General features: G+C 35.8%; 1 protein-coding gene across 2 annotated transcripts in view; it reads left to right on the top strand.

Moving 5' to 3' along the window:
• Window positions 1-445: 445 nt before the first annotated feature.
• The window catches only part of LOC127871374 (HEAT repeat-containing protein 6-like), a 41,452-nt gene continuing 19,433 nt past the window's right edge, over window positions 446-22,464 (top strand). The window contains exons 1-14 of one of the 2 annotated variants that reach the window (XM_052414252.1): window positions 446-603; window positions 8,990-9,097; window positions 10,367-10,507; window positions 11,542-11,657; window positions 12,047-12,161; window positions 13,138-13,233; window positions 14,502-14,640; window positions 15,221-15,528; window positions 17,690-17,812; window positions 18,250-18,326; window positions 18,970-19,102; window positions 20,749-20,848; window positions 21,207-21,738; window positions 22,336-22,417. In XM_052414252.1, coding sequence (XP_052270212.1) covers window positions 9,083-9,097; window positions 10,367-10,507; window positions 11,542-11,657; window positions 12,047-12,161; window positions 13,138-13,233; window positions 14,502-14,640; window positions 15,221-15,528; window positions 17,690-17,812; window positions 18,250-18,326; window positions 18,970-19,102; window positions 20,749-20,848; window positions 21,207-21,738; window positions 22,336-22,417 — 1,977 coding nt within the window. In that variant the 5' untranslated portion in view covers window positions 446-603; window positions 8,990-9,082. Of the gene's footprint in view, window positions 604-1,756; window positions 1,944-8,989; window positions 9,098-10,366; window positions 10,508-11,541; window positions 11,658-12,046; window positions 12,162-13,137; window positions 13,234-14,501; window positions 14,641-15,220; window positions 15,529-17,689; window positions 17,813-18,249; window positions 18,327-18,969; window positions 19,103-20,748; window positions 20,849-21,206; window positions 21,739-22,335; window positions 22,418-22,464 lie in introns of those variants that run through there. The other variant, XM_052414243.1, reaches the window with a different exon arrangement.

The following is a 22,464-nucleotide window of genomic DNA, read 5'->3' as shown; positions in this document are numbered from 1 at the left end:
CTTTGTCAAAGTCCAAGGCCCATAACTTCGCCAAAATTCAATGGACCGGAACGAAAATCATACTTCATCCGAAAGTCTTGTAGGTAGATTCACACATCAAATATCTGGCCAATGTCTTGACGCGTTTTGAAAAAAGCCTGGATAACGAAATACCGGACAGACGGACGGACAGTCCAACTGCCACATGCCACCCTATTAGAAACAAAATAATCAGCTTAATATCTGAAAGGGTTGCGAAAAAACCCTCAGGAAAACGGTTATTATAGTGAAAATTTCAGTCTATGTCCCAACGCTTCGCCAAATATCAATGAGCCGGAACAAATTTCAAACTTTATCTGTCGGTCATGTACGCAGACTCGCATACTAAAAATCAGCTCAATATCGGATATAGATCTGTGAAAAAAAACTTAGGAAAACGGTTATCATAGAAAAGGTTTCAAGGTCAAATCTAATGTCACAGTTGATGAAAAATTTGATGGTTTACCTGTGTTGATGGTGGTGAAAGTAAAACGGTGTAGTATATGATATACATTTGATTGGGAATTTACTTTGAAACAAAAGAAGAGGCTTGAATTCAAAGAGAAAGTAGTATAATGTTCACAGGTCAGTCATACTTAATGATAAATTTTTATATAAATGTTTTTGATTTTCAAAGTGTGCTTTTCTTCTTTATCAAATATCAAAAATTTCTGAAAATGCTGTTAACACCAATATGTAAAGCTTTAGACTTCAGAAAGATGCTGATTTACTAATTGTAATATTCATATGTATTTCATATATTCCGTACATTTATATTACAAAATAGGTTTTGTTAAGCGTTAAAATTTACATTGAAAAGTGCAAAATAAAGAAAATAGGGAGGGAAAGACCCCTTCCGCACCCTCCCTGGTTTTCCCCCCAGTCAAAAATTTCTGTATACGGCCCTGATGACATGGATAAAACAGAGTGACCTACCCTCCACAACCTGCATCATAAATATTCTCAGTTGCACCTATCTACCGGTATCTACATATACTGCTAGTTGCAAACAATTCACAACAGGAAACCCATAGTTTTATTTATTTATTTTGTTATATATGCTATAATAAAAAATAAAAAAATACTATGGGCTTCCCTCCTGTGCAACAATTAGCATAACAATCAGGCGCGTATCGGTGCTAGAAAATTAAAGGAAGAAATGTATAGGAGGTAAAAAGTAATACATAATGTATTTGTGAGACACAGAAACAAAGGTGAAAGTGTTAATAAAAAGAAGAAATATACAGATAAGAAGTTAAAAACAGCCAACACGCTTAGAGACTGTGGTCTAGTTTGGTCACCCCTGCCTAAACTGGTCCAGGGTAGGTGCCTGTACAATGTATTGGCTAGCGGGCAGTTCCATAGGATGATAGTTGCTGGATAGAAGGAAAATTTATAATAGTTGCTGGGAGTGGGAATTTGTCTGAATGAAAGAGGGTGCAGATGTCTAGTGAGCCGGGTCGGAGGAATGACGTAAGGAGGCATTGGTACAGCAGCCAGTCCATGGATAATTTTGTAGAACATCAGATACATGTCCTGTATCATATTGAAATATCTTTAATATATGTATTTAAAATCAGCTTTATATATTTAAGTATTTTAATAATTAGTTTATAATTACGTGCAATAAAAAAGTGCCCAGATGTAAAGAATTAGAAGTCATAAAGTCAATTGACACTTAGATTTTTTTCTGTTGTGTACGGTGACCATTCCTATGTGTGACCGTTTTGACTTGGTTGCAAACGAAAACAAACATGGCGGTCCCAGCAAACTTCGCATGCCCTGAAAGAGAGAAATTCCAATATTGTTATTCTACACTTATAACTTTCGCATACAGGGACGATTCCGCGACTAGAACAGATCTTAATCTTTTGCTCGACCATATAAATTCCCTCGATTATTCAACGATTGTTGTAACTGCGAAGGTAATTTTAGAGAATTGTTGGCTTAAGAAATATTCCTCTATTCCTATAACTTCGTGCAGCCCTATAAGATCGTGTACTTTTTTATGACGTAAACTTCTAAGCAACATTCGAACGTACGTGCCTGAAAACTGTTCACTTTTGTAACGCGAGAATTTCCACAGCGGATAAGACAAAAATCATGAGGAAAAAACAATAAATATGATATAAATTGTCCGTTTTTCTGACCTCGTTCCAAAGAAATAGCCAAAACAATGTTTAAAATCTGCACATTTCCTTCACCGGACAGCTATGTTTGTCAATGTTTTGATCGTAAAATGTTGTAAGAGTAGTTTCCCTTGGAGGCCCGTCTCGAATTTGTATTGTGCTCTCTGTACTTTGCATTACAATACGATTAAAGTATGCTGTGTATGCGGGAAATTTCACCCCCAAATGATGCCACTAGACATTACGTTAAGATTGTGTCCAATTGTGATAATGGTTCTCACTGCGTCAATTTAGGATTTTGTCACAAAACAACTGTCATTAGAAGGGGTGACAGCCTTTTATGCCCCCATTGTGAATAGAATTTTATTTAGCTATTTTCCGTTAGTAAATACACTTTATCTAGACCTCTGAATACAGTTATCACAGTTCATATTTCGTTTTTATGAAGACCATTGTTGTTTAAACCATTATTTTCAATACAGTTTATTCATGAAATTCATTTACAACAACACATATTTAATACAAATTAACACATATTCACAAAAACATATATCGGCTATTATAAACACATCCCAGGGCCTCGCTGTGACGTCATCAAAATCGGTGCACGATCTTATAGGGTTATTCTGTGTGACGCAGACTACCATATACATGAATGTTTAAAGGTACGTAACTCCATTATTATTATCTGTCAACCAACATATTTCACTCGTTATTTGTTAAACAAAAGATAAATCATAAAGTATATATCAAGTTTAGTTATTGTCTAATGAATTTTCATGAAAGATATGCCATTGAAATTTAAGGTGCACGAACTTATAGGTTTAGAGGCTATAGTATTGACAGACCTGTACGCTGAAGCCAACCCCGTATCGAAAGTCAACCAGAGTCATATGTCACGCTATAAATCAAAGAAAGCTCATTTTCTCGGATACATTTCTACATATATTGGTGAATGAATAAAAATTACTGCATCGGGGATTATTTTAAGGTTCAAATGTTTCAAATGCATCTTACAATGTATGAAAATAACTCTCATCAGTCTGAAATTCACAATTTTGACGCCATTGTCGCTTTGTCACGTGACGAGTTTTCATTTGGATACTTTCGGTTCGACCTTGACATTTTTTGCTGAAATTGTAAACATTACTTTCGTTTCCTGAAATCTATTATTTGTGATAAACAACTTATGTCTGGTGGATTATAAGACTGATTTCAGTGTGAATAAGGTAGTTTTAACTAATATTAACTTTGAGTTTGTATTTATACTACAATTTGTTTACAAAACAAGCCAGAATAATCTAAAATACTGGGAAATGTCATTTTGAATTTGAAAACACTTGAGCACATGGTATGTTACTAAAAATAGAAATAACGTCATATGACCGTGAAATCTCGGGAGATTCGCATTTCAAGTAAGTCTGCCACATCACTGTTTTTCTCGATATGTAAAAGCAGAATAGATAAATTTTAAATGTTTAAGATAGTATTTTGTGAAAGAATTTATCAGTAAAATGTGAAAAATGTCAATCTTTCCGATCAAGTGGTTGATTTGGGCCAATAACTGCATTTAAAATCTGTTTTGGACCGATCTTTGTTTACTGTCAACTTTTCGGGAATTTCTGGTTGACTTTTCTAATGGGGTTGGTCCATAACTATAAAGTCGCGCCAGTCAAAAATCATAAAAAGCCACATCTAAGTGGTAGACTTTTTACTCCATGACTCCAGCGGTCAGTGGTTCGAGCCCTGCTGAGGGTTACCTTTTTAGCTTACCTGTCTTGAAGTGACATGGTGAGCTTATGTGACCGTGTGATGTCCGGCGTCCGTTGTGTGTGCATGCGTGTGTGCGTGCGTGTGTCTGTCAACAATTTGTTTGTGTAGACAGTAGAGGTCACAGTTTTCATCAGATCTTTATGAAATTTGGTCAGAATGTTTATCTTGATGAAATCTGGGTTGGGATTGTATTTGGGTCATCTGGGGTCAAAATCTAGATCACTAGGTCAAATAATAGAAAAACCTTGTGTAGACAATAGAGGTCACAGTTTTCATCCAATCTTTATAAAATTTGGTCAGAATGTTTATCTTGATGAAATCTGGGTTGGGATTGTATATGGGTCATCTGGGGTCAAAAAACTAAGTCACTTGGTCAAATAAGAGAAAAACCTTGTGTAGACAATAGAGGTCACAGTTTTCATCAGATCTTTATGAAATTTGGTCAGAATGTTTATCTTGATGAAATCTGGGTTGGGATTGTATTTGGGTCATCTGGGGTCAAAAACTAGGTCATTAGGTCAAATAATACAAAAACCTTGCGTAAACAATAGAGGTCATAGTTTTCATCCAATCTATATGAAATGTGGTCAGAATGTTTATCTTGATGAAATCTGGGTTGGGATTGTATTGAGGTCATCTGGGGTCAAAATCTAGGTCACAAGATCAAATAATAGAAAAACCTTGTATAGACAATAGATGTCACAGTTTTCATCAGATGTTTATGAAATTTGGTCAGAATGTTTATCTTACTAATATCTGATTTTGGATCGTATATGGGTCATCTGGGGTCAAAAATTAGGTCACCGGGCCAATTCTAGTAAAACCTTGTGTAGAAGAAAGAGGTCACAGTTTTCATCATGTCTTAATAAAATTTTGTCAGAATGTATTAATTAATGAAATCTGGCTTGGGATTGTATATGGGTCTGATAGAATTTAAGTTGATGTAGCAAGTTCAGTCAGGTGAGTGTTTCAGGGCCATCATGGCCCTCTTGTTAATTAATTTTTTATTTGAGATTATTAGATCAAATGATTAAATTTATGAATAAATTTATGAATATAAAGCATTTAATGACAAACTTCAAAACATGACAAAATCTGTGAAAAGGTTTAAATTTGAAACATTGTTTATATTTGATATCTGTTCGACATCATTATCGGACTTAGGCTACATCAAACATCTTGATGTGCAAAACATTGGTGTACTGCGACCTAACCGATAGTGACACTTAAAGTCAGCAACATTACTACTGTTTTCCAATATGGTGGATAGAGCGTACCAAAGAATAACAAAGTAAATTAAAAGCAATTATTTCATGCTTTAACAGTACTAGTGTTTGCATGTGTTTGTGCTTAAAACAGGTCAATTTTGATAAGTTTTACACTACCATAAAAACCCAGTCATAAGTCTACCCACTCATAAGTTGAGGGTATAAAATGATATGAAAATTTAAGATTTTGAATATGTCAGTGTCATAAGTCGAGTCAGAAATCGTACGTTCAAGAATATTACAAAGGGACGCCATTTTGAATGTACAGGAGTTTTTATTCTATACGTAGAGAATGACGTCATGATAGCTTTGTGGGGCGTAGACATAGCGAACACGTGTATTATGAACTTTGTTTAATATAACCAATACCATATATATTGTGGAAACTGAAAATAATTAATAGAAATTAGTGCTGTCACGATACGTCGTGGGCGTACCGCGGTATATCGTGGTACGGCAACACAGTATCGCGGTACGTACCGCGATATTTTACAGAATATGTATCTGTGAAGAAAACAGCAGAATAACAAGTTTTACAAACTTTATTAAACTCAATAATCAGAAAACACTGGTATCATAGTATGACTAGAAACTGTAAAAGAAACTGTAATAAACTTGATAGAAGTAGTCATTGTTATTCTTATTGTTCGCGTCTTTTTCTAAAATGTCCGCCATGTTGTTAACAATAGCTGTGACTACGATCTGTGTAAATCGAACGCTTCAAGGGCATGTTTAAAATGCGGAGTCAGCGGGCCCAGTATTGAAAATCCGTAGCGTTTTGACTCTTCCTCGACTTATTCAGTATCTTAAGATAACATGATTCGGAAGTGCCATGCTTTGAACGATCGATATACTAAAGAAAGAAAATAAGAAATAGAATAAACATCTTTTGGATAATTATGAACTTTTTTGCAAAGGAAATCTGTCCCAAATTCCAAAAAAGGTACGGACCCATACATCGCCGTATTTTAAACGTGAAAGTTAAACATCTACAAGTGGAAGCGCTTGCTTGACCTGGATATTAATGGATTATTTATTTAGCCCTTTTGAATCGCTTCTACATTTTTCAAAACGATATCTATATCAAAATAATTATGTAATGTATTTATATCTGTGCTAATATAATAATATTAAAAAACCGGTGCGGCAACGCCGTACCGCGGTGCGATTTTTTTCACGACATGCACCGCGATATACCGATATACCGGTAAATCGTGACAGCCCTAATAGAAATATAGACAAGCACAGAATAATGAACCACATAGAAAAAAACACACAAAGGCGATTACATAGGAAACTAAAAGAAAGTATATAGTAATGGACACAACACATTTTCCTGTAAAACATTGTCATATGGCGGTTGAGTTTCGAGGCATTTTTAAAAATTTAGCAAAAGTCCAATTGTGTTATTGAAATCAATAAATTACTATTATAAAGTTTGCACTTAATTTTCAGCGCTAGTAATAATCCACAAACTTATAATCCAATGACACCATGTGATCAGTGTATTCCAATCTGTGTACTTTTTAATCTGACTATCTGAACAATTGATTAGTGCCTAGGTTAAACATGTTTTTATAGCACTGATTGACATAACCAATAGACTGCTAACTCCACCTTTGTTCTACATTGTACGTAACAGTCTCAAAGGCAGAGGTTGGCACATGCTCAAACATAATTGGACGTTTGCTAGTGAGTAATAAACTCGCGATTGGTTAAGCATCTCACTTCTCAAATTAAAGGAGTCAAATTTTGTTGGCAAGAGGGTTGTTGCTTTACGGCTTCTTGACAGGAAGTGGCTTTCCTTTGATGACATTAATGATTAAACTGTTGATTTACACAGATTGCGATTTTTTGGCGAGACTTTTGATAATGCCCTTGATCCTTTGTTTACATGTTCAGTTATAAAAAACACATGCCAACATGAAAACTTTGGATCAAATTATGAAAATAAAAACAAGAGAAATGTTGCAAACTGTGATTATATTTATTTGTAAGTATCAGTTAAATGACGGCGTTTGGTGTGTCTTTAATTGACAAGTTTCCTACACAACAGCAACAACTACTGTTAGCAATATTGAGGGATCAATCTTGGTAGAATTTCATCTTTTTTTTCATGGACAACCTCATAAATTGGACTGTAAATTTAATTTAAAAAAATAAGGAAAAAAAATCATGATCTATGACTGGATTTTTATGGTATCAGTGTTCTTTAGCCCTTGCACTGCAGATCAAATTTTGCACCTGAGGACAATAGACAGTGCATTGCAACTCTCGGCAACCCTTTGGGATATAAAGCTGAGATTTGATTATTGCAACTAGGAAAGTGGCCTTTTAAAGGCCCTTGTTGGAGAATGAAAAAAGCCCTGATCAGTGACTAAATTATTTATAAAGGGTCTAATTTATTAGAGGTTTTACACTTGCAGGACTGTGGATACAATACAATCATGCCCTCGATGTTCTATTAATTAACAATACTGTCAAATCAGCGTATAATTTAATATTTTAATGGTATGGGCATCTGCAGGCAATCAATTATAACATAAATATTCAACACAGGTGCAGACGCTATCTCAGGTAGTTCTTCTCTACCAGAAGAGCTACCGTTTATGTAAATGATTTAATAGGTATTGAGTTACACAGTCTTAGTGGGTGTTTAAGAAGGTTTTAATTGATGGCATATTATATAGCCAAAAGCAGAGTAATGACTCAACTTTTACGTTCAATTACATGAAATTGTCGATAGATGACGTTAAAACAGGAAATAATTCTTTGCCCTTCCTAGGTAATTGTTATCTTTAAAAGTCGGTCGGAATGTTTTATATCCTGACAATATATATATATATATATGCTAAGTGCAAATCTGGGTCATGTGCATTCATAAACTAGGTCACTTGGTCAAATTTTAGAAAAACTGTGTTATAACTCTAGTGGCCATATTCAGACTCAATCTTGATAAAAAATTGTCTGAATGTTTTTTTCTAAACAAATCTAGGCTAACTAAGAATCTGGGTGTTGTCAGTCCAAAAACTAGATAGGTCAGTTAAATCTTAAAAAAAGCACTTTTTATCAGTGTTGAGGCAACATTTATTACTGAATCTTGATGAAACTTGGGCAGATTTTTTATATGGACAATTTGTAGACCCAGTTTAAATCTGGGTCAAGTACATCACTAAGCTAGGTCAAAAGGTCAAATCTTAGAGAAACCTTTTACCTCTGTAGAAGCCACATTCTTGATGAAACTTGGTCAGAATGTATATGTTGACAATATTGAAGCAGAGTGTCATAGGGGTACTAAAAGTAGATCACAAGGTCAAATCTTAGAACAACCTTTTTACCATGCTAGATGTCGCATGGTTTAGTGAAACTTGATCAGAATGTCTATCTGTACAATGTCTAGGCCTGGTTCCAATCTGGGTCATGATTACTCCAAAAATTGAAACACCTGGTCAGTCTTAGAAAAACCTTGTTATCACTCAAGAGGCAAAATTTATGTCTCAGTCTTTATGAAACTTAGTTAGAATGTTTATCTTGATAATGCCGAGGGAAATCTCAAATCTGGGTCGCATTTCCAAAAACAAGCTCATCAGATCAAGTTTTCTTAATTGGTTTTCTGTGAATTCAAGCAAGCGCTCCAAAGACATTTTGGCCCTCATGTATGGTGATTTTATTTTTTTTCAAATAAATCCTCAAGTTTTTCTGAAAATAAATTGTTATAAATTGAACAGGTAAAGCTGAATGTAATGAATTGTTTAAAAAATACAGTTTATTCCAAGATTGATATGGCTTTTGTAATTGTAGCCAGGGAATGAGGTGCTTCAGAAATTGTGCAGTATAATTCCTGCCTATGAGGAGAGATTTGTGGTGAAGATCTGTCAGGTGGCAAACAACTGGATGAAGAAACAAATGGTAAAAATGGATTTGTGATACTTTGTGAATGATCATCAGTTATACACATTATTATGGTCAATGTGATATTGATATGTAATCATCACAGTTTATCATAAAGTAATATGAATGACTTGTCATTGAAAGCAATCATCTCACTTTTTGTCCCTAATATGTTTCTAGCTACCACTTCATTGTATGTGGTATCTTGCAGAAGACACATATCACTTTCATAAACATCGTTTGTTGGTACGGTATATTGCAGATTATAATTTTCTTGTGTTTGGTATTTCAATGAAAATAATTATTGTCTGTGGTATATTGCATAATATCACTTTCTTGTATCTGATGTATTGCAGAATATTACTTTCTTGTGTCTGGTCCATTGCACTTTATAGTTCCTGGTATATTGAAGAATATAACATTCGTGTATCTGGTGTATTGCAGAATATCACTTTCTTTTGCCTGGTATATTGCAGAACATTATTTTCTTGTATATTGCAGAATATCAATTCTGGTATGTTGTATATTGCAGAATATCACGTTCTTGTGCGTGATATATTGCAGAATATAATTTTCTTTAGTCTAATATATTGCAGAATATCACTTTACTGTGTCTGGTATATTTCAGAATATCACTTTCTTGTATTTTGAAGAATATCACTTTGGTATTTGGTATATTGCAGGTTATCTTTTTTTATCTGGTATATTGCATAATATTACTTTTTGGTATCTAGTATATTGCAGAATATCAGTTTCCTGTGTGTGGTACATTGCAGGATATCACTTTTGGTATCTGGTATATTGCAGATGATCACTTTCTGTTATCTGGTATATTGCAGAATATCAATTAAAGTAGGTGTTATATTGCATAATATTATTTCTTGTCTACAATCTACATTTTGTTAAGGTTTGAACATTCGCTCTAAAATCAAAGCGCTTCAACCTACAACTTTGAAACTTCATATGAAGATGCACTTTGATGATTTCTACATGCCACACCCAATTTTGGGTCACTAGGTCAAAGGTCAAGGTCACTGTGACCTCTTAAAAAAATAAAATAATAATAATTCTTTCAAGCTTTCATTTATTCAAAACTGCACCTGCAGCCGAGCGTGGCACCCGTTATATGGTGCTCTTGTTTGTATCTGGTATAATGCAGATTATCATCTTCTTGTGTCTGGTATATTGCAGTATATCATTTTCTTGTGTCTGGTTTATTGCAGAATATCATTTTCTTGTGTCTGGTTTATTGCAGAATAACACTTTCTGGTATTGTGTATGTTTCAGCTGGCTCTGACAGATGAGTGTGTGTTGTGCATGGCAGATTACCTGATCAAAGCAATACAGCGCTGTCAGACATGGGCCATACCAGAAATACTCAGCTCACTTGCCTCTGTGTTCTATGAAAATGTTGATAAACTGCAGCAGGTAAGTGCTTAATTTATGGTGTTTTTATTGATATTGTGAGTCATCTACATTCATTCATTGTAAGTCTACCATCTTATATTGAATATTTGAAAACGCACAGTTTTGGGGGTAGCCTTGTAGTCTTTGAATAAATAACAATTTATTCCATTTTTGGTTGATACCCATGAGCACATTTTTTTATAATTTTGTTTGGGGGTTTCATAACTTAATTGACATGGATAAACTCAGTATGCAAAAAGGATTTGAGTAGCATTCTTCTTGAAAGATTACAGTTTATTATATACTTCTTGGCAGGGTTTTTTATCTGATTTTGGGGAAAGGGCCTGGCCTTTTTTGAGGGGAAAAAAATCGCGAGAAACGTCGAATTTTGGGGGAAAAAATTGTGCGAAAAGCTGGATCTTGGGGAAAATAAGCAAAGTCTAAAATAATCAATTTAACATATTTTACTGTTTTTAAAACAAATTCAAGGCAACAGATAATTTAATCATGCAAGATTTTTCTAGTTTCTACAGTGGATCAGGATAACTTATATATTTAAAGGAAAAAAAAAAAAAAAAATTTTTTTTTTTTTTTTTTTTTTTTTTAAGAGGAAAATGAAATCTAGGGGAAATTTTACCAGCTGAGGGGAAAAAAAAATCCGAGGGGAAAGGGCCGATTTTCGGCGGGTCCCAAAGAAGGAAAAAAAACCCTGCTTGGAAAGATTGCAGTTTCATGATAAACTTCTTGAAATTATTACAGTTTCATGATATTCTTCATGGCAATAATTTCAGTATCATTAAAACTTCTTGGAAATGATTTCAGTATCACGATACACTTCTTGGAAATGATTTCAGTGTCACTATACACTTCTTGGAAATGATTTAAGTATCAAGATACACTTCTTGAAAATGATTTCAGTATCACGATACACTTTTTGGAAATGATTTCAGTATCACGTTACACTTCTTTGAAATGATTTCGGTATCACGATACACTTCTTTGATATTATTTCAGTATCACGAAATTCACGATACACTTCTTTGAAATTATTTCAGTATCATGATACACTTCTTGGAAAGCATGGCATCCTGGTACAGATAATCAATAATGATGTGACAGACACAGAGACGCTGAAGGAAGCAGTGGTGTGTGTCCAGTGTCTAACACTCAGGTACCAGTGATTATATTTCAAAGCAAAAGTCTTGTCAAGTGTGTTACATTCAGGTATCAGAAATCACATTTTAAAGTGCATGTCTTTTTAACTGTCTTACACTCAGGTATCAGCAATCAGATTTCAGCCTACAAGCTATGTCAAGTGTCTTAAACTACTTAAACTCTTAAATTTTAAGATTTTAAAACATGAATCATAACTAGTGTGTTACGATCAGGTATTTGCTATCAGATTTCAAAGCATGACTTACCTTTGAAATAAGATGCAGTGAAACTTTGTAATCTAGAATTTTGATGTAAATTCTTGAGCCTGTTAGGGTTATATAATTACGAAGTAAGCAACCAGTTCGATAAATAAGTTATATAATTGAATTCTTTTGTATATTGAAGGCCTAAGTCAGAGAGCTACCTAAGCCAAGTGTACATTGATAGCTGCTATAATGTGTTCACCATGCTATTACACAAGATGTCAGCTGTTAGTATGGACCCCCTTGTTCAGTGTAAGGTAATGACAAATGAACGTACATTTTTGGCATTACAGTGCTAGTGTTTTCATAGATTACACACTATTTAAAATATAACTTTATTTTTATTTAATGAAATTCCTGTTTGAACTATTCAGTAAAATGTTTATTCATGAAAAGTATGACCCAAATTTGAGCTATATCTATTTTAATTGGTTGTTTTGAACAATGTTAAATGTTACTATATTTGGTTTTCTACTTTTACACATGTTCCCGTTCCTATAATGTACATATTACTACCAATCTACATGTATGTCACATTCTTATTTGTCACTCCAACCCATCATAGCCAATTAGTTTATACTTTAACCCTTTGCATGCTGGGTAATTTGTCATCTGCGAAAATGTCGTCTGCTGAATTTCTTAAATTAGCATTTTCTTCGATTTTTTTCAAAGAATACTATCAGAATAGCAAACAGTTTGGATCCAGATGAGACGCCACGTTCTGTGGCGTCTCATCTTGATCCAAACTGTTTGCAAAAGCCTTCAAAATTTGGTTCCAGCACTGTAAGGGTTAAACTACATTACAATTAAATCAGCATTTTCTTCTGAAATTCATAGCAGATCTCCTCTCAACTGGCCATGTATTGGTTTTACACAAATAGGTCAGAAGTCATGACATAAGCTAACAAAAATCTCAAAAGGTTGCAGTTCGAATAAGATCCATGTTACGGGGTTATGAAATCAAGTTAACAAATAGACATCAATCACTGAATGTTTTAAATGTCTTTTTACTTAAAAAATAATTAATGCATAAATAGTGGAAGATGTAAAACCATATGATTGGTCATTCAAGAAATGTTATGCCTCCCTAGAAAACACTGAAAATATTATGTTACACATGTTTAATTGTATTTAATGGGAAACATTGTAAACAATGTGATGAATTGAGTAGCCTTCTCTGATACATTCATGGTTAACAATAAGGCAAAGTCCTAATGGTCTTTTGCATTTCAGATCCTGATGTACTGTCTCCGGGGTATTCAGAACATTCTAAGAGTAACCAAGGACATGCCTGTAGACAGACTGGGGGTCATTCTTGCAGCAGTCAGGGTATGTATGTTCATTGTTTGGTTTGAAAAAAAAATAGAAATGAATGTTTATCAGATGCATGGTTCCAAATAAAGCTGTTGTAAATGTTTTGTATAGTCTGACCTTAACCCATTTATGCCTAGCGTCTAGAAAAATGGCCTTGGCAAACAGCATAGACCCAGATGAGACAACACATTATGATGAGATGCCACACTATGTGGCGTCTCATCAGGGTCTATGCTGTTTGCTTAAAGGAATTTCTGAATGAAGGATGGGAGAGTCCACTCGGCACAAATGTGTTAAAAAAGGCTTGCAAGTTCAGTAGTTGGATTGCTTGACTATTAAAGGAGCCTTTTCACAGATTTTGGCATTTTTTTAACTTATTCATTAAATGCTTTATATTGATAAATGTAAACATTGGATCGTAAAAGCTCCAGTAAAAAATCAAGAAAAAAAATAAAAAAAGGAAAAGAACATTGCCCGGAGCAGGTTTCGAACCAGTGACCCCTGGAGTCCTGCCAGAGTCCTGAAGTAAAAACGCTTTAGCCTACTGAGCTATTCCGCCGAGTACACATTCTTGACGTATTTTATACCTTATATAAGCAATCTTCGTAGTTTCACAAAATTTAACGACAAAAACAGAACTCTCCAAATTATTCAATCGTTTCGCGTTGCAACGCTTTATAATTTTTAGGTTTTAAAATCAGTCAAAAGATGCATATAATGGCTATATTATAGCATGGTTAATGTTCAGTATTACTGTTTCCTCACAAATATCATAACTAAAACGAAAACTTACGAATCTGAAACAACTTTTTTCAATTTTGTCAATTTACCAAAGCGTGAAAAGATCCCTTTAAACTGAGGCTTTAATCCCTGGCCCTGTCCTACATTACTTATGTGGGCATTAGAAATAAAAGTACGTCCACAGCCATTCTCCGCTTATTCAAGTAGGGCAGTTATCACTTACTTGAATAATTATGTGCTCATACTTCTTGTAATCCAGGTTACCCGGGAAAATGCAAGAATGTAAATTGATAGCAGTAATGTGACAGGAGTTGGGACATGATAGCAGTAATGTAACAGAAAGCATGTTGGGACAATATCAGTAATGTGACAGGAAGCATGTTGGGGCATGATAGCAGAGATGTGACAGAAAGCATGTTGGGACAAAAAGCAAATCATATGCACAATCATAATATATTATCTTAAAAAGGTTAGGATACTGTTGACATTTCATAATGTAAGTTATATCCAACATTTTTTTAGATGACTTTGATTGGTTCCAGACTTACATGTTTTACGGAGTGGGGTGCCAGTCTGCAGTGTTGCCTGATAGTCTGTATCCGTCCCCGTTCACCAGAGTGGAAGTTCCAAAGTCTGGCACCCTTACCCCGAAACAAGCAGCCATAAAAAAAGATGACACAGGTACTTATATGAGCTGCGTTCTGAGAAAACTGGGCTAAATGCTTAAAGTGTTGTCCTTAGATTAGCCTGTGCAGTCCGCACAGACTAATCAGGGACGACACTTTCCTCTTTTATGACATTTTTCATTTAAATAGAGTCTCTTCTTAGCAAAAATCCAATTTAGGCGGAAAGTGTTGTCCCTGATTAGCCTGTGCGGACTACACAGGCTAATCTGGGACGACACTTTACGCACATGCATTTTGCAGAATTTTCACAGAACAAGACACGTATGTTGTGTTTCTTTTGACAGTGCTTCTAAAACAGTTAGCAAATAAATCATCTGCAGATTGGAGGATTATTTCATTAGTTATTTTATGGATTTGGTTTGCTCCATATGTGCATTTTATCAATTTACTAGCATAATAGTTCTTTTAACATACATATTTTTGATACTTTGGTTTGCTCTATATGCGCATTTTATCAATTTACTAGCATTATAGTTATATTTCTTTTTATATACATATTTTTCATACTTTGAAGATTTTCTGCCTCTTTTGATAATCTAAATATTAATTCTTATAATTTGGCATTTTTGCTTCAGCAAACAAAAAGTCAAAGAGGAAAACAAAGAAAAAGACAGACACTAAAGATCCATCTAAACAAAAAGGCTCCAAGCAACCAGACAACGACAGTGGTGACAATGACCTTCTAGATCAAGGTCAGAGTGTCTCAGGTCAAGTAAACCTTGACTTTGACTATGACCCCATGGCAGGTTATGCTACCTGGTCAAAGGTCAGCAGTTCAGATTCTGAGTGGTCAGACACAGAAGGAGGTCAGGGGTCAAGGTCAAGGTCAAACTGCACCAAGGTCAGGCAGTGTGCACTCAGCTGTTTTTTCTGGATAGCAAAGGTATGGTTTGTGTGGAGTTTGCTTTATTTCATTAGTTTTGTATGGATCTGAAAATAAAGTTAGAGCCATGAAAATGTATTCAATATTCAGTATAAGCCAATTTTTCACAAAAAACTTAAGTCACTAGTAAGGTAGATTGTAACTTAGTTTACCACAAGTAGTTAAAACTCCTTCCATAGTGTTTTTATGCCCCCCTTCGAAGAAGAGGGGGTATATTGCTTTGCTCATGTCGGTCGGTCTGTCGGTCCATCCACCAGGTGGTTGTCAGACGATAACTCGACGATAACTCAAGAACGCTTGGGCCTAGGATCATGAAACTTCATAGGTACATTGATCATGACTCGCAGATGACCCCTATTGATTTTCAGGTCACTAAGTCAAAGGTCAAGGTCACAGTGACCCGAAATAGTAAAATGGTTTCCGGATGATAACTCAAGAACGCTTAGGCCTAGGATCATGAAACTTGATAGGTAGATTGATCATGACTCGCAGATGACCCCTATATGATTTTCAGGTCACTAGGTCAAAGGTCAAGGTCACGGTGACCTGAAATAGTAAAATGGTTTCCGGATGATAACTGAAAAACGCTTATTCCTAGGATCATGAAACTTGATAGGTAGATTGATCATGACTTGCAGATGAGCCCTATTGATTTTCAGGTCACTAGGTCAAAGGTCAAGGTCACAGTGACCCGAAATAGTAAAATGGTTGCCGGATGATAACTCAAGAACGCTTAGGCCTAGGATCATGAAACTTGATAGGTAGATTGATCAAGACTCGCAGATGACCCCTATTGATTTTCAGGTCACTAGGTCAAAGGTCAAGGTCACAGTGACCCGAAATAGTGAAATGGTTTCCGGATGATAACTCAAGAACGCTTAGGCCTAGGATCATGAAACTTGATAGGTAGATTGATCATGACTCGCAGATGACCCCTATATGATTTTCAGGTCACTAGGTCAAAGGTCAAGGTCACGGTGACCTGAAATAGTAAAATGGTTTCCGGATGATAACTGAAGAACGCTTATTCCTAGGATCATGAAACTTGATAGGTAGATTGATCATGACTCGCAGATGACACCTATATGATTTTCAGGTCACTAGGTCAAAGGTCAAGGTCACGGTCAAGATGACCTGAAATAGTAAAATGGTTTCCGGATGATAACTGAAGAACGCTTATTCCTAGGATCATGAAACTTGATAGGTAGATTGATTATGACTCGCAGATGACCCCTATTGATTTTCAGGTCACTAGGTCAAGGTCACGATGACCCGAAATAGTAAAATGGTGTCCGGATGATAACTCAAGAACGCTAATGGCTAGGATCATGAAATGACTGGCAGATGACCCCTATTGATTTTCAGGTCACTAGGTCAAAGGTCAAGGTCACAGTGACAAAAACATATTCATACAATTGCTGTCACTACAACGGAGAGCCCATATGGGGGGCATGCATGTTTTACAAACAGCCCTTGTTTTTTTAAAGCCTCTATAACGCTCAAAATCAACAACAATTTAGTAAAGTATTTTGTAAAATCAAGTTAACACCTAAACAAACAGTGTTCCTAATAGTAATAGCCACAATTTCAACACTAGATGTGGTATGACTACATAGATTTTTGTAGATACAAATGTGCTCGTTTTTATTTATTTGTGACACAGTTAATTCCATTTTAATTTCCGGCGAATATATCTATTTATAGGACACACAAACATAAAAAATAGTTCCATGTTAGTGTTCATGTGTCATATGAAAAGATATCGTTTCTGGAAATAAAAATGGAATTAAATATGCAAAAAAATAATAAAAAGAGCATTTTGTATCTACAAACATCTATTTTACCAGACCACATCTGGCGTAGAAATTTTGGCAATTGCAATAAGGAACACTGATTTATAATTGTTAAACTTTATTTTACAAAATACTTATAGAGGCCTTAAGCATAATTCAATTTCATTGACATTAACAATCTTTTCACATGTCCTTCGAATATATCAGACATTATTAACAGGCTCTTCAGACGTTAGTATTTTAAGTGCAAAACACATAATGTGGAAGTGGGATGATTCAACAATATTGAATTTTTTTAATTACTTACATTGATGGAAGTGTCAGTTGAGATTGCAAACTTGCATTATCAATAGGCACATGTTGTTCAGTTCTCAGACAAGAAAGTGATGTTCAGCTACTGGTCATCTTTCATCCCTGACTCCCAGTCTTCCACCAACGCTAGCAACGCCCAGTCCTTGCTCAACATCGTCCTCAAAGATCCTTCACCCAAGGTTTGTTCCAATGGGTTTTGAGTTATCTTTTAGCAGCAGCAGTTTAATGCGTCTTCACAGGCTTCAGCTGATCAGCACAGTACAAGTCCACACCAACAATTTAAATATTTCAGTTGATTTAAATTGCAGCAAATATATTCAAAATTTGCCTGCACTTGCAAGGCATCCAAAATGCAATAAGTATGGCTGTGGAACCTACCATGGTTATCCTCTTATTTAGTTAAAAAAACAACAACATATTCATAAATAATCAAGACTTCTGCTCTGCTAGTGAAGTATATATCTGTTTCAACTGTACATATTCATATTTTGCATATTCCTACATGTGGCAGCTGGTAGGTAGAGGGAATGTTCAGCAATAGTGAGGTGATTGCATGCATTCGTATCCAACTATTCACATGTACAGTATATGTTATGTATCTGTTTTCTGTTGGCAGTGCAGAATGGGAGCCCTGGCTGCCCTTTCAATCCTGCTGGACAACACCAAGCTGCTGCTGAGTGCGGCTGAAGACAGGTCGGTCAACAACATGTTAACCCTTTACCACTAATATACGTATTTTGACGCATTTGTGGTACCTTAGAAAGTTAAATTAAATTAAAGACCTTTCTTACTAAATTCAAATTTTCAAGGCATCAGATCCAACGCTTAGGTACCAATGAGCAGCAAACAGCATAAAACCTGAACAGACTGCGAGTTTCTCGCAGGCTGTTCTGGTTTTATGCTGTTTGCACATAGCCATTTTCACTGTGCTTCTGAGTGGGATAGGGTTAAGTTAGGAACAGTAATGTTTAATAGAAACTTCAATATGTGATCCCTTGTGTCGGAATTAATCACTGATGTTGATTGGTAATACATACTGTAGTTTTAAGGTTAAACCTGTTTATATTTAATTAAGAAATTGTAAAGGGAACTTAGGGCCTCCTTGCATTTAAGTGTTCGCCCATCAACCGTAAAAAACGCTAAAAGGATTAAGACTAAGTCTCATTAAATAAGATAATTGATCAGATGTATTTTGGCTGTCAGTTTGCCATCTATGCATTGTTAAATTTTATGGAATTATTTATTTACATGAAAATACAGTTGATGAGCACAAATCATTTATATAAAAATACAACAAAACTCCTACCGGTATTTGCACTTTTCTGTGTGCTTGCAGTGACAGCCCCAAGCCCTCCACATTCACTTCATACTCCATAATCCTTGGCTCCACCATTCAGGAGATCCATCGCTGTCTCTTCCTCGCAATGGCCACCGAGGACTACGCCATCACTCTCACACAGCTCATCAAGGTCAGGGTTGGCACTAAGCAAATTATTCATATGAGCCACAATCTGGTAAAACCAGATTTCATCCATGTGTAAAGTAAAGCAGTCTGCAAACCAGATTTCATCCATGTGTAAAGTAAAGCAGTCTGCAAACCAGACTTCATCCATGTGTAAAGTAAAGCAGTCTGCAAACCAGATTTCATCCATGTGTAAAGTAAAGCAGTCTGGAAACCAGATTGCATCCATGTGTAAAGTAAAGCAGTCTGCAAACCAGATTTCATCCATGTGTAAAGTAAAGCAGCCTGCAAACCAGATTTCATCCAGGTGTAAAGTAACGCAGTCTGCAAACCAGATTTCATCCATGTGTAAAGTAAAGCAGTCTGGAAACCAGATTGCATGCATGTGTAAAGTAAAGCAGTCTGCAAACCAGATTTCATCCATGTGTAAAGTAAAGCAGTCTGCACACCAGATTTCATCCATGTGTAAAGTAAAGCAGTCTGCAAACCAGATTTCATCCATGTGTAAAGTAAAGCAGTCTGGAAACCAGATTGCATCCATGTGTAAAGTAAAGCAGTCTGCAAACCAGATTTCATCCATGTGTAAAGTAAAGCAGTCTGCAGGAATGACACTTTACACAGAGACTTCCTTTTGTTTCAAAGTAACTGTCTTTAAAAGGAAAATTAGCATAACAGCGAAAAAAGGTGTCCCTGGTAAGCTTATGTGCACTACACAGAGTAATGTGGGTAGACACTTTACCCACATTAAGTCAGAGCTTGGCTGATATTTGAATCAACTTATTTATAATTGAGCCGTGTTCTGAGAAAACTGGGCATAATGCATGTGCGTAAAGTGTCGTCCCAGATTAGCCTGTGCAGTCCGCACAGGCTAATCAGGGACTACACGTTCCGCTTTTATGGTTTTTTTATTTTCAAGGAAGTCCCTCCTTACAGAAAATCAAGTTAAGGTGGAAAGTGTTGTCCCTGATTAGCCTGTGGGGATTGCACAGGCTAATCTGGGACGACACTTTTTGAACATGCATTAAGCCCAGTTTTCTCAGAACGCTACTCAAATATTTTGCTGGTTTTTGTTGTCCTTTTATTTTAAATTTGCTGTACATATTTGATTTGTCATATGGTTGTGTTACTCCCAGCTAGTTTTGACAAATATTTGCCATAGATTGAGGTGACAGTTTCTGCCTAGAACATAAGCTCTTCATTAGGTATATTTGGGAAGAGATCAAAGCCAGTCACGGCAGGGTTAACAATTTTCTCAAAGTCTTGGCTCTGTCTCGAAGAATCATTGTAATGATAATTAAGATTGTATCATGAACAATAAGGAATTATTCTAAAATTGTTATTGAAGTATGAAGATAATCAAAATAGATTGAAATGTAAAATGATCAAACAACAGTGCACAAATAGCAGCTTTATGATGAAATGCCTTACACAGTGGTTTCACTGCCTATTGTCATTGTGGCAATTTGCGACAAATTTTGGAAAGTGGAAACTTTTTTTTATTTTATTTCATGACTGATATTATAATTGTATTCCAATAAAGTGAATCTTATACAGATGATAAATGTTTGCACATTTCAGTGCTTTGGAACTGTGATAGCTAATGTGCCATACCACAGAATGCGACTGCTAAATGTTTGAACTTGCACATTTCAGTGCTTTGGAACTGTGATAGCTAATGTGCCATACCACAGAATGCGGCCTGGTCTGCTGGGGAAAATTGTGAAACACATCCGACATTTCATCAATCACAGAGGTTGCATTTGTTAACTCTTCAGTTATCATTGATCTACATTGATTTTAATCAATCAGATGGCCTAGTTCTCTACAATATTTACAATTATGAACTGTTATTGTAGGATGCATATTTTTAATACATACAGAAGTTTTTATAATTAAACAATATGGTAAACATGTCAATACTTTTCGAATATATATTATATATATTAATATATTTTTTAACTGAACTTGTATTTGATATAAAAAAAATAAAAGTGTCATAGTCTACATGATCAAAGTAAAACAAAGATGGAGTTTTTGGCTATAATTAAAAACAGCCAATGTGAACAAAATACTTCAAATATAATTTCTAAGTTGATGATCGATAATTTCAGATCCCAATGTGCGTGTGGCATGTCTAACATGTCTTGGTTCCATGGCGGGTATTCAGCCCCCTCTGATGGAGGTGTGCCACATCATCCAGCCTTCCAGGCCTCCAATCACTACTAAACCTCCCACCGAACTAGATAGTCAACCCCTAAGGACCCCTGACACAGCTCTCAATGTTCCTGCAGGGAGAAAGGACTTGGATTCTGGTTTCAGTAGCAGTCCCAATATTAACTCCCCTGGTGGAGTTCTTCATAGTGGAGGTGAGAGATTGGCTGACTATTCAGGGGGGACAACACCAACTAAGGGAACAGCGCAGTCTTCAGGGTCTGTAACTCCTGCGTTTTCTGATCAGCTCCTGCAGATGCATTCTAAGGAGCGTTCCTGGGTAGTGAAGCTGTGTGTCAAGAATATTCTGCCCCTGGGTTCGGCAGAGACTGTGTTCTCTGCTGATGAAGTGCGCACCGAGCCACTCCCTATCAGACTGGAGTCCCTGCAGGTGCTTGCTAACCTTACAAAAGGATACTTTCCTGTCATCAGGTAAGCAGGAGTACAAATAGTTATAAACCATGACGTACATGTGTTTGTGCATTTATTTTCACGCTTAATATTACACCATATAAGATAAAATAATAATTGATAGACATGTCCATTTAAAAATGGACTAGACTGTCATGTCTTTTAATGATGAATTGACTGTTGGCCTGCAGTGAGCCTGTTGAAAGGTTGTGGGTTTATTGATTTGTGTATAGCAGTCCTTTTTATCCTGTTGGTAGACTGCTGGCATTTCAGCATATCTGTTAAGTATTCTTTGCACAGGATAATCTGGGGTGACACTTTCTGTTTGCATAGACCGGACTTTGGTTTAGAAGACTGTCTTTTAATTAAATATTCCACACAAGCAAAAAGTGTTGTCGCTGATTAGTCTGAGGGACTTAACCGAATTTTGAAGGCCTTTGCAAACAGTTTGGATCCAGATGAGACGCCACAGAACATGGTGTCTCATCAGGATCCAAACTGTTTGCTATTCTGATAGTATTCTTTGAAAAAAATCGAAGAAATGGCTAATTTTAGAAATTCAGCTGACAACATTTTAGCAGATGACAAATTTCCCAGCATGCAATATTATTGTTGCAGGAATTGTGTGCCCTTGCTAAAGGAGCTTATTCATCAGTGTTTCTGTGATGTGGATCCAGTCATAAAGCTGCACGCTGCTAAGGTTGGTCAATAAAGAGACTGTTTTGTAATGTGTGTGTAATCTTCTAT

The sequence above is a fragment of the Dreissena polymorpha genome, chromosome 1 (genome assembly GCF_020536995.1).
Source record: "Dreissena polymorpha isolate Duluth1 chromosome 1, UMN_Dpol_1.0, whole genome shotgun sequence".
In the NCBI taxonomy this organism is placed as follows: domain Eukaryota; kingdom Metazoa; phylum Mollusca; class Bivalvia; order Myida; family Dreissenidae; genus Dreissena; species Dreissena polymorpha.
This window is presented reverse-complemented; position numbering and strand designations above follow the sequence as displayed.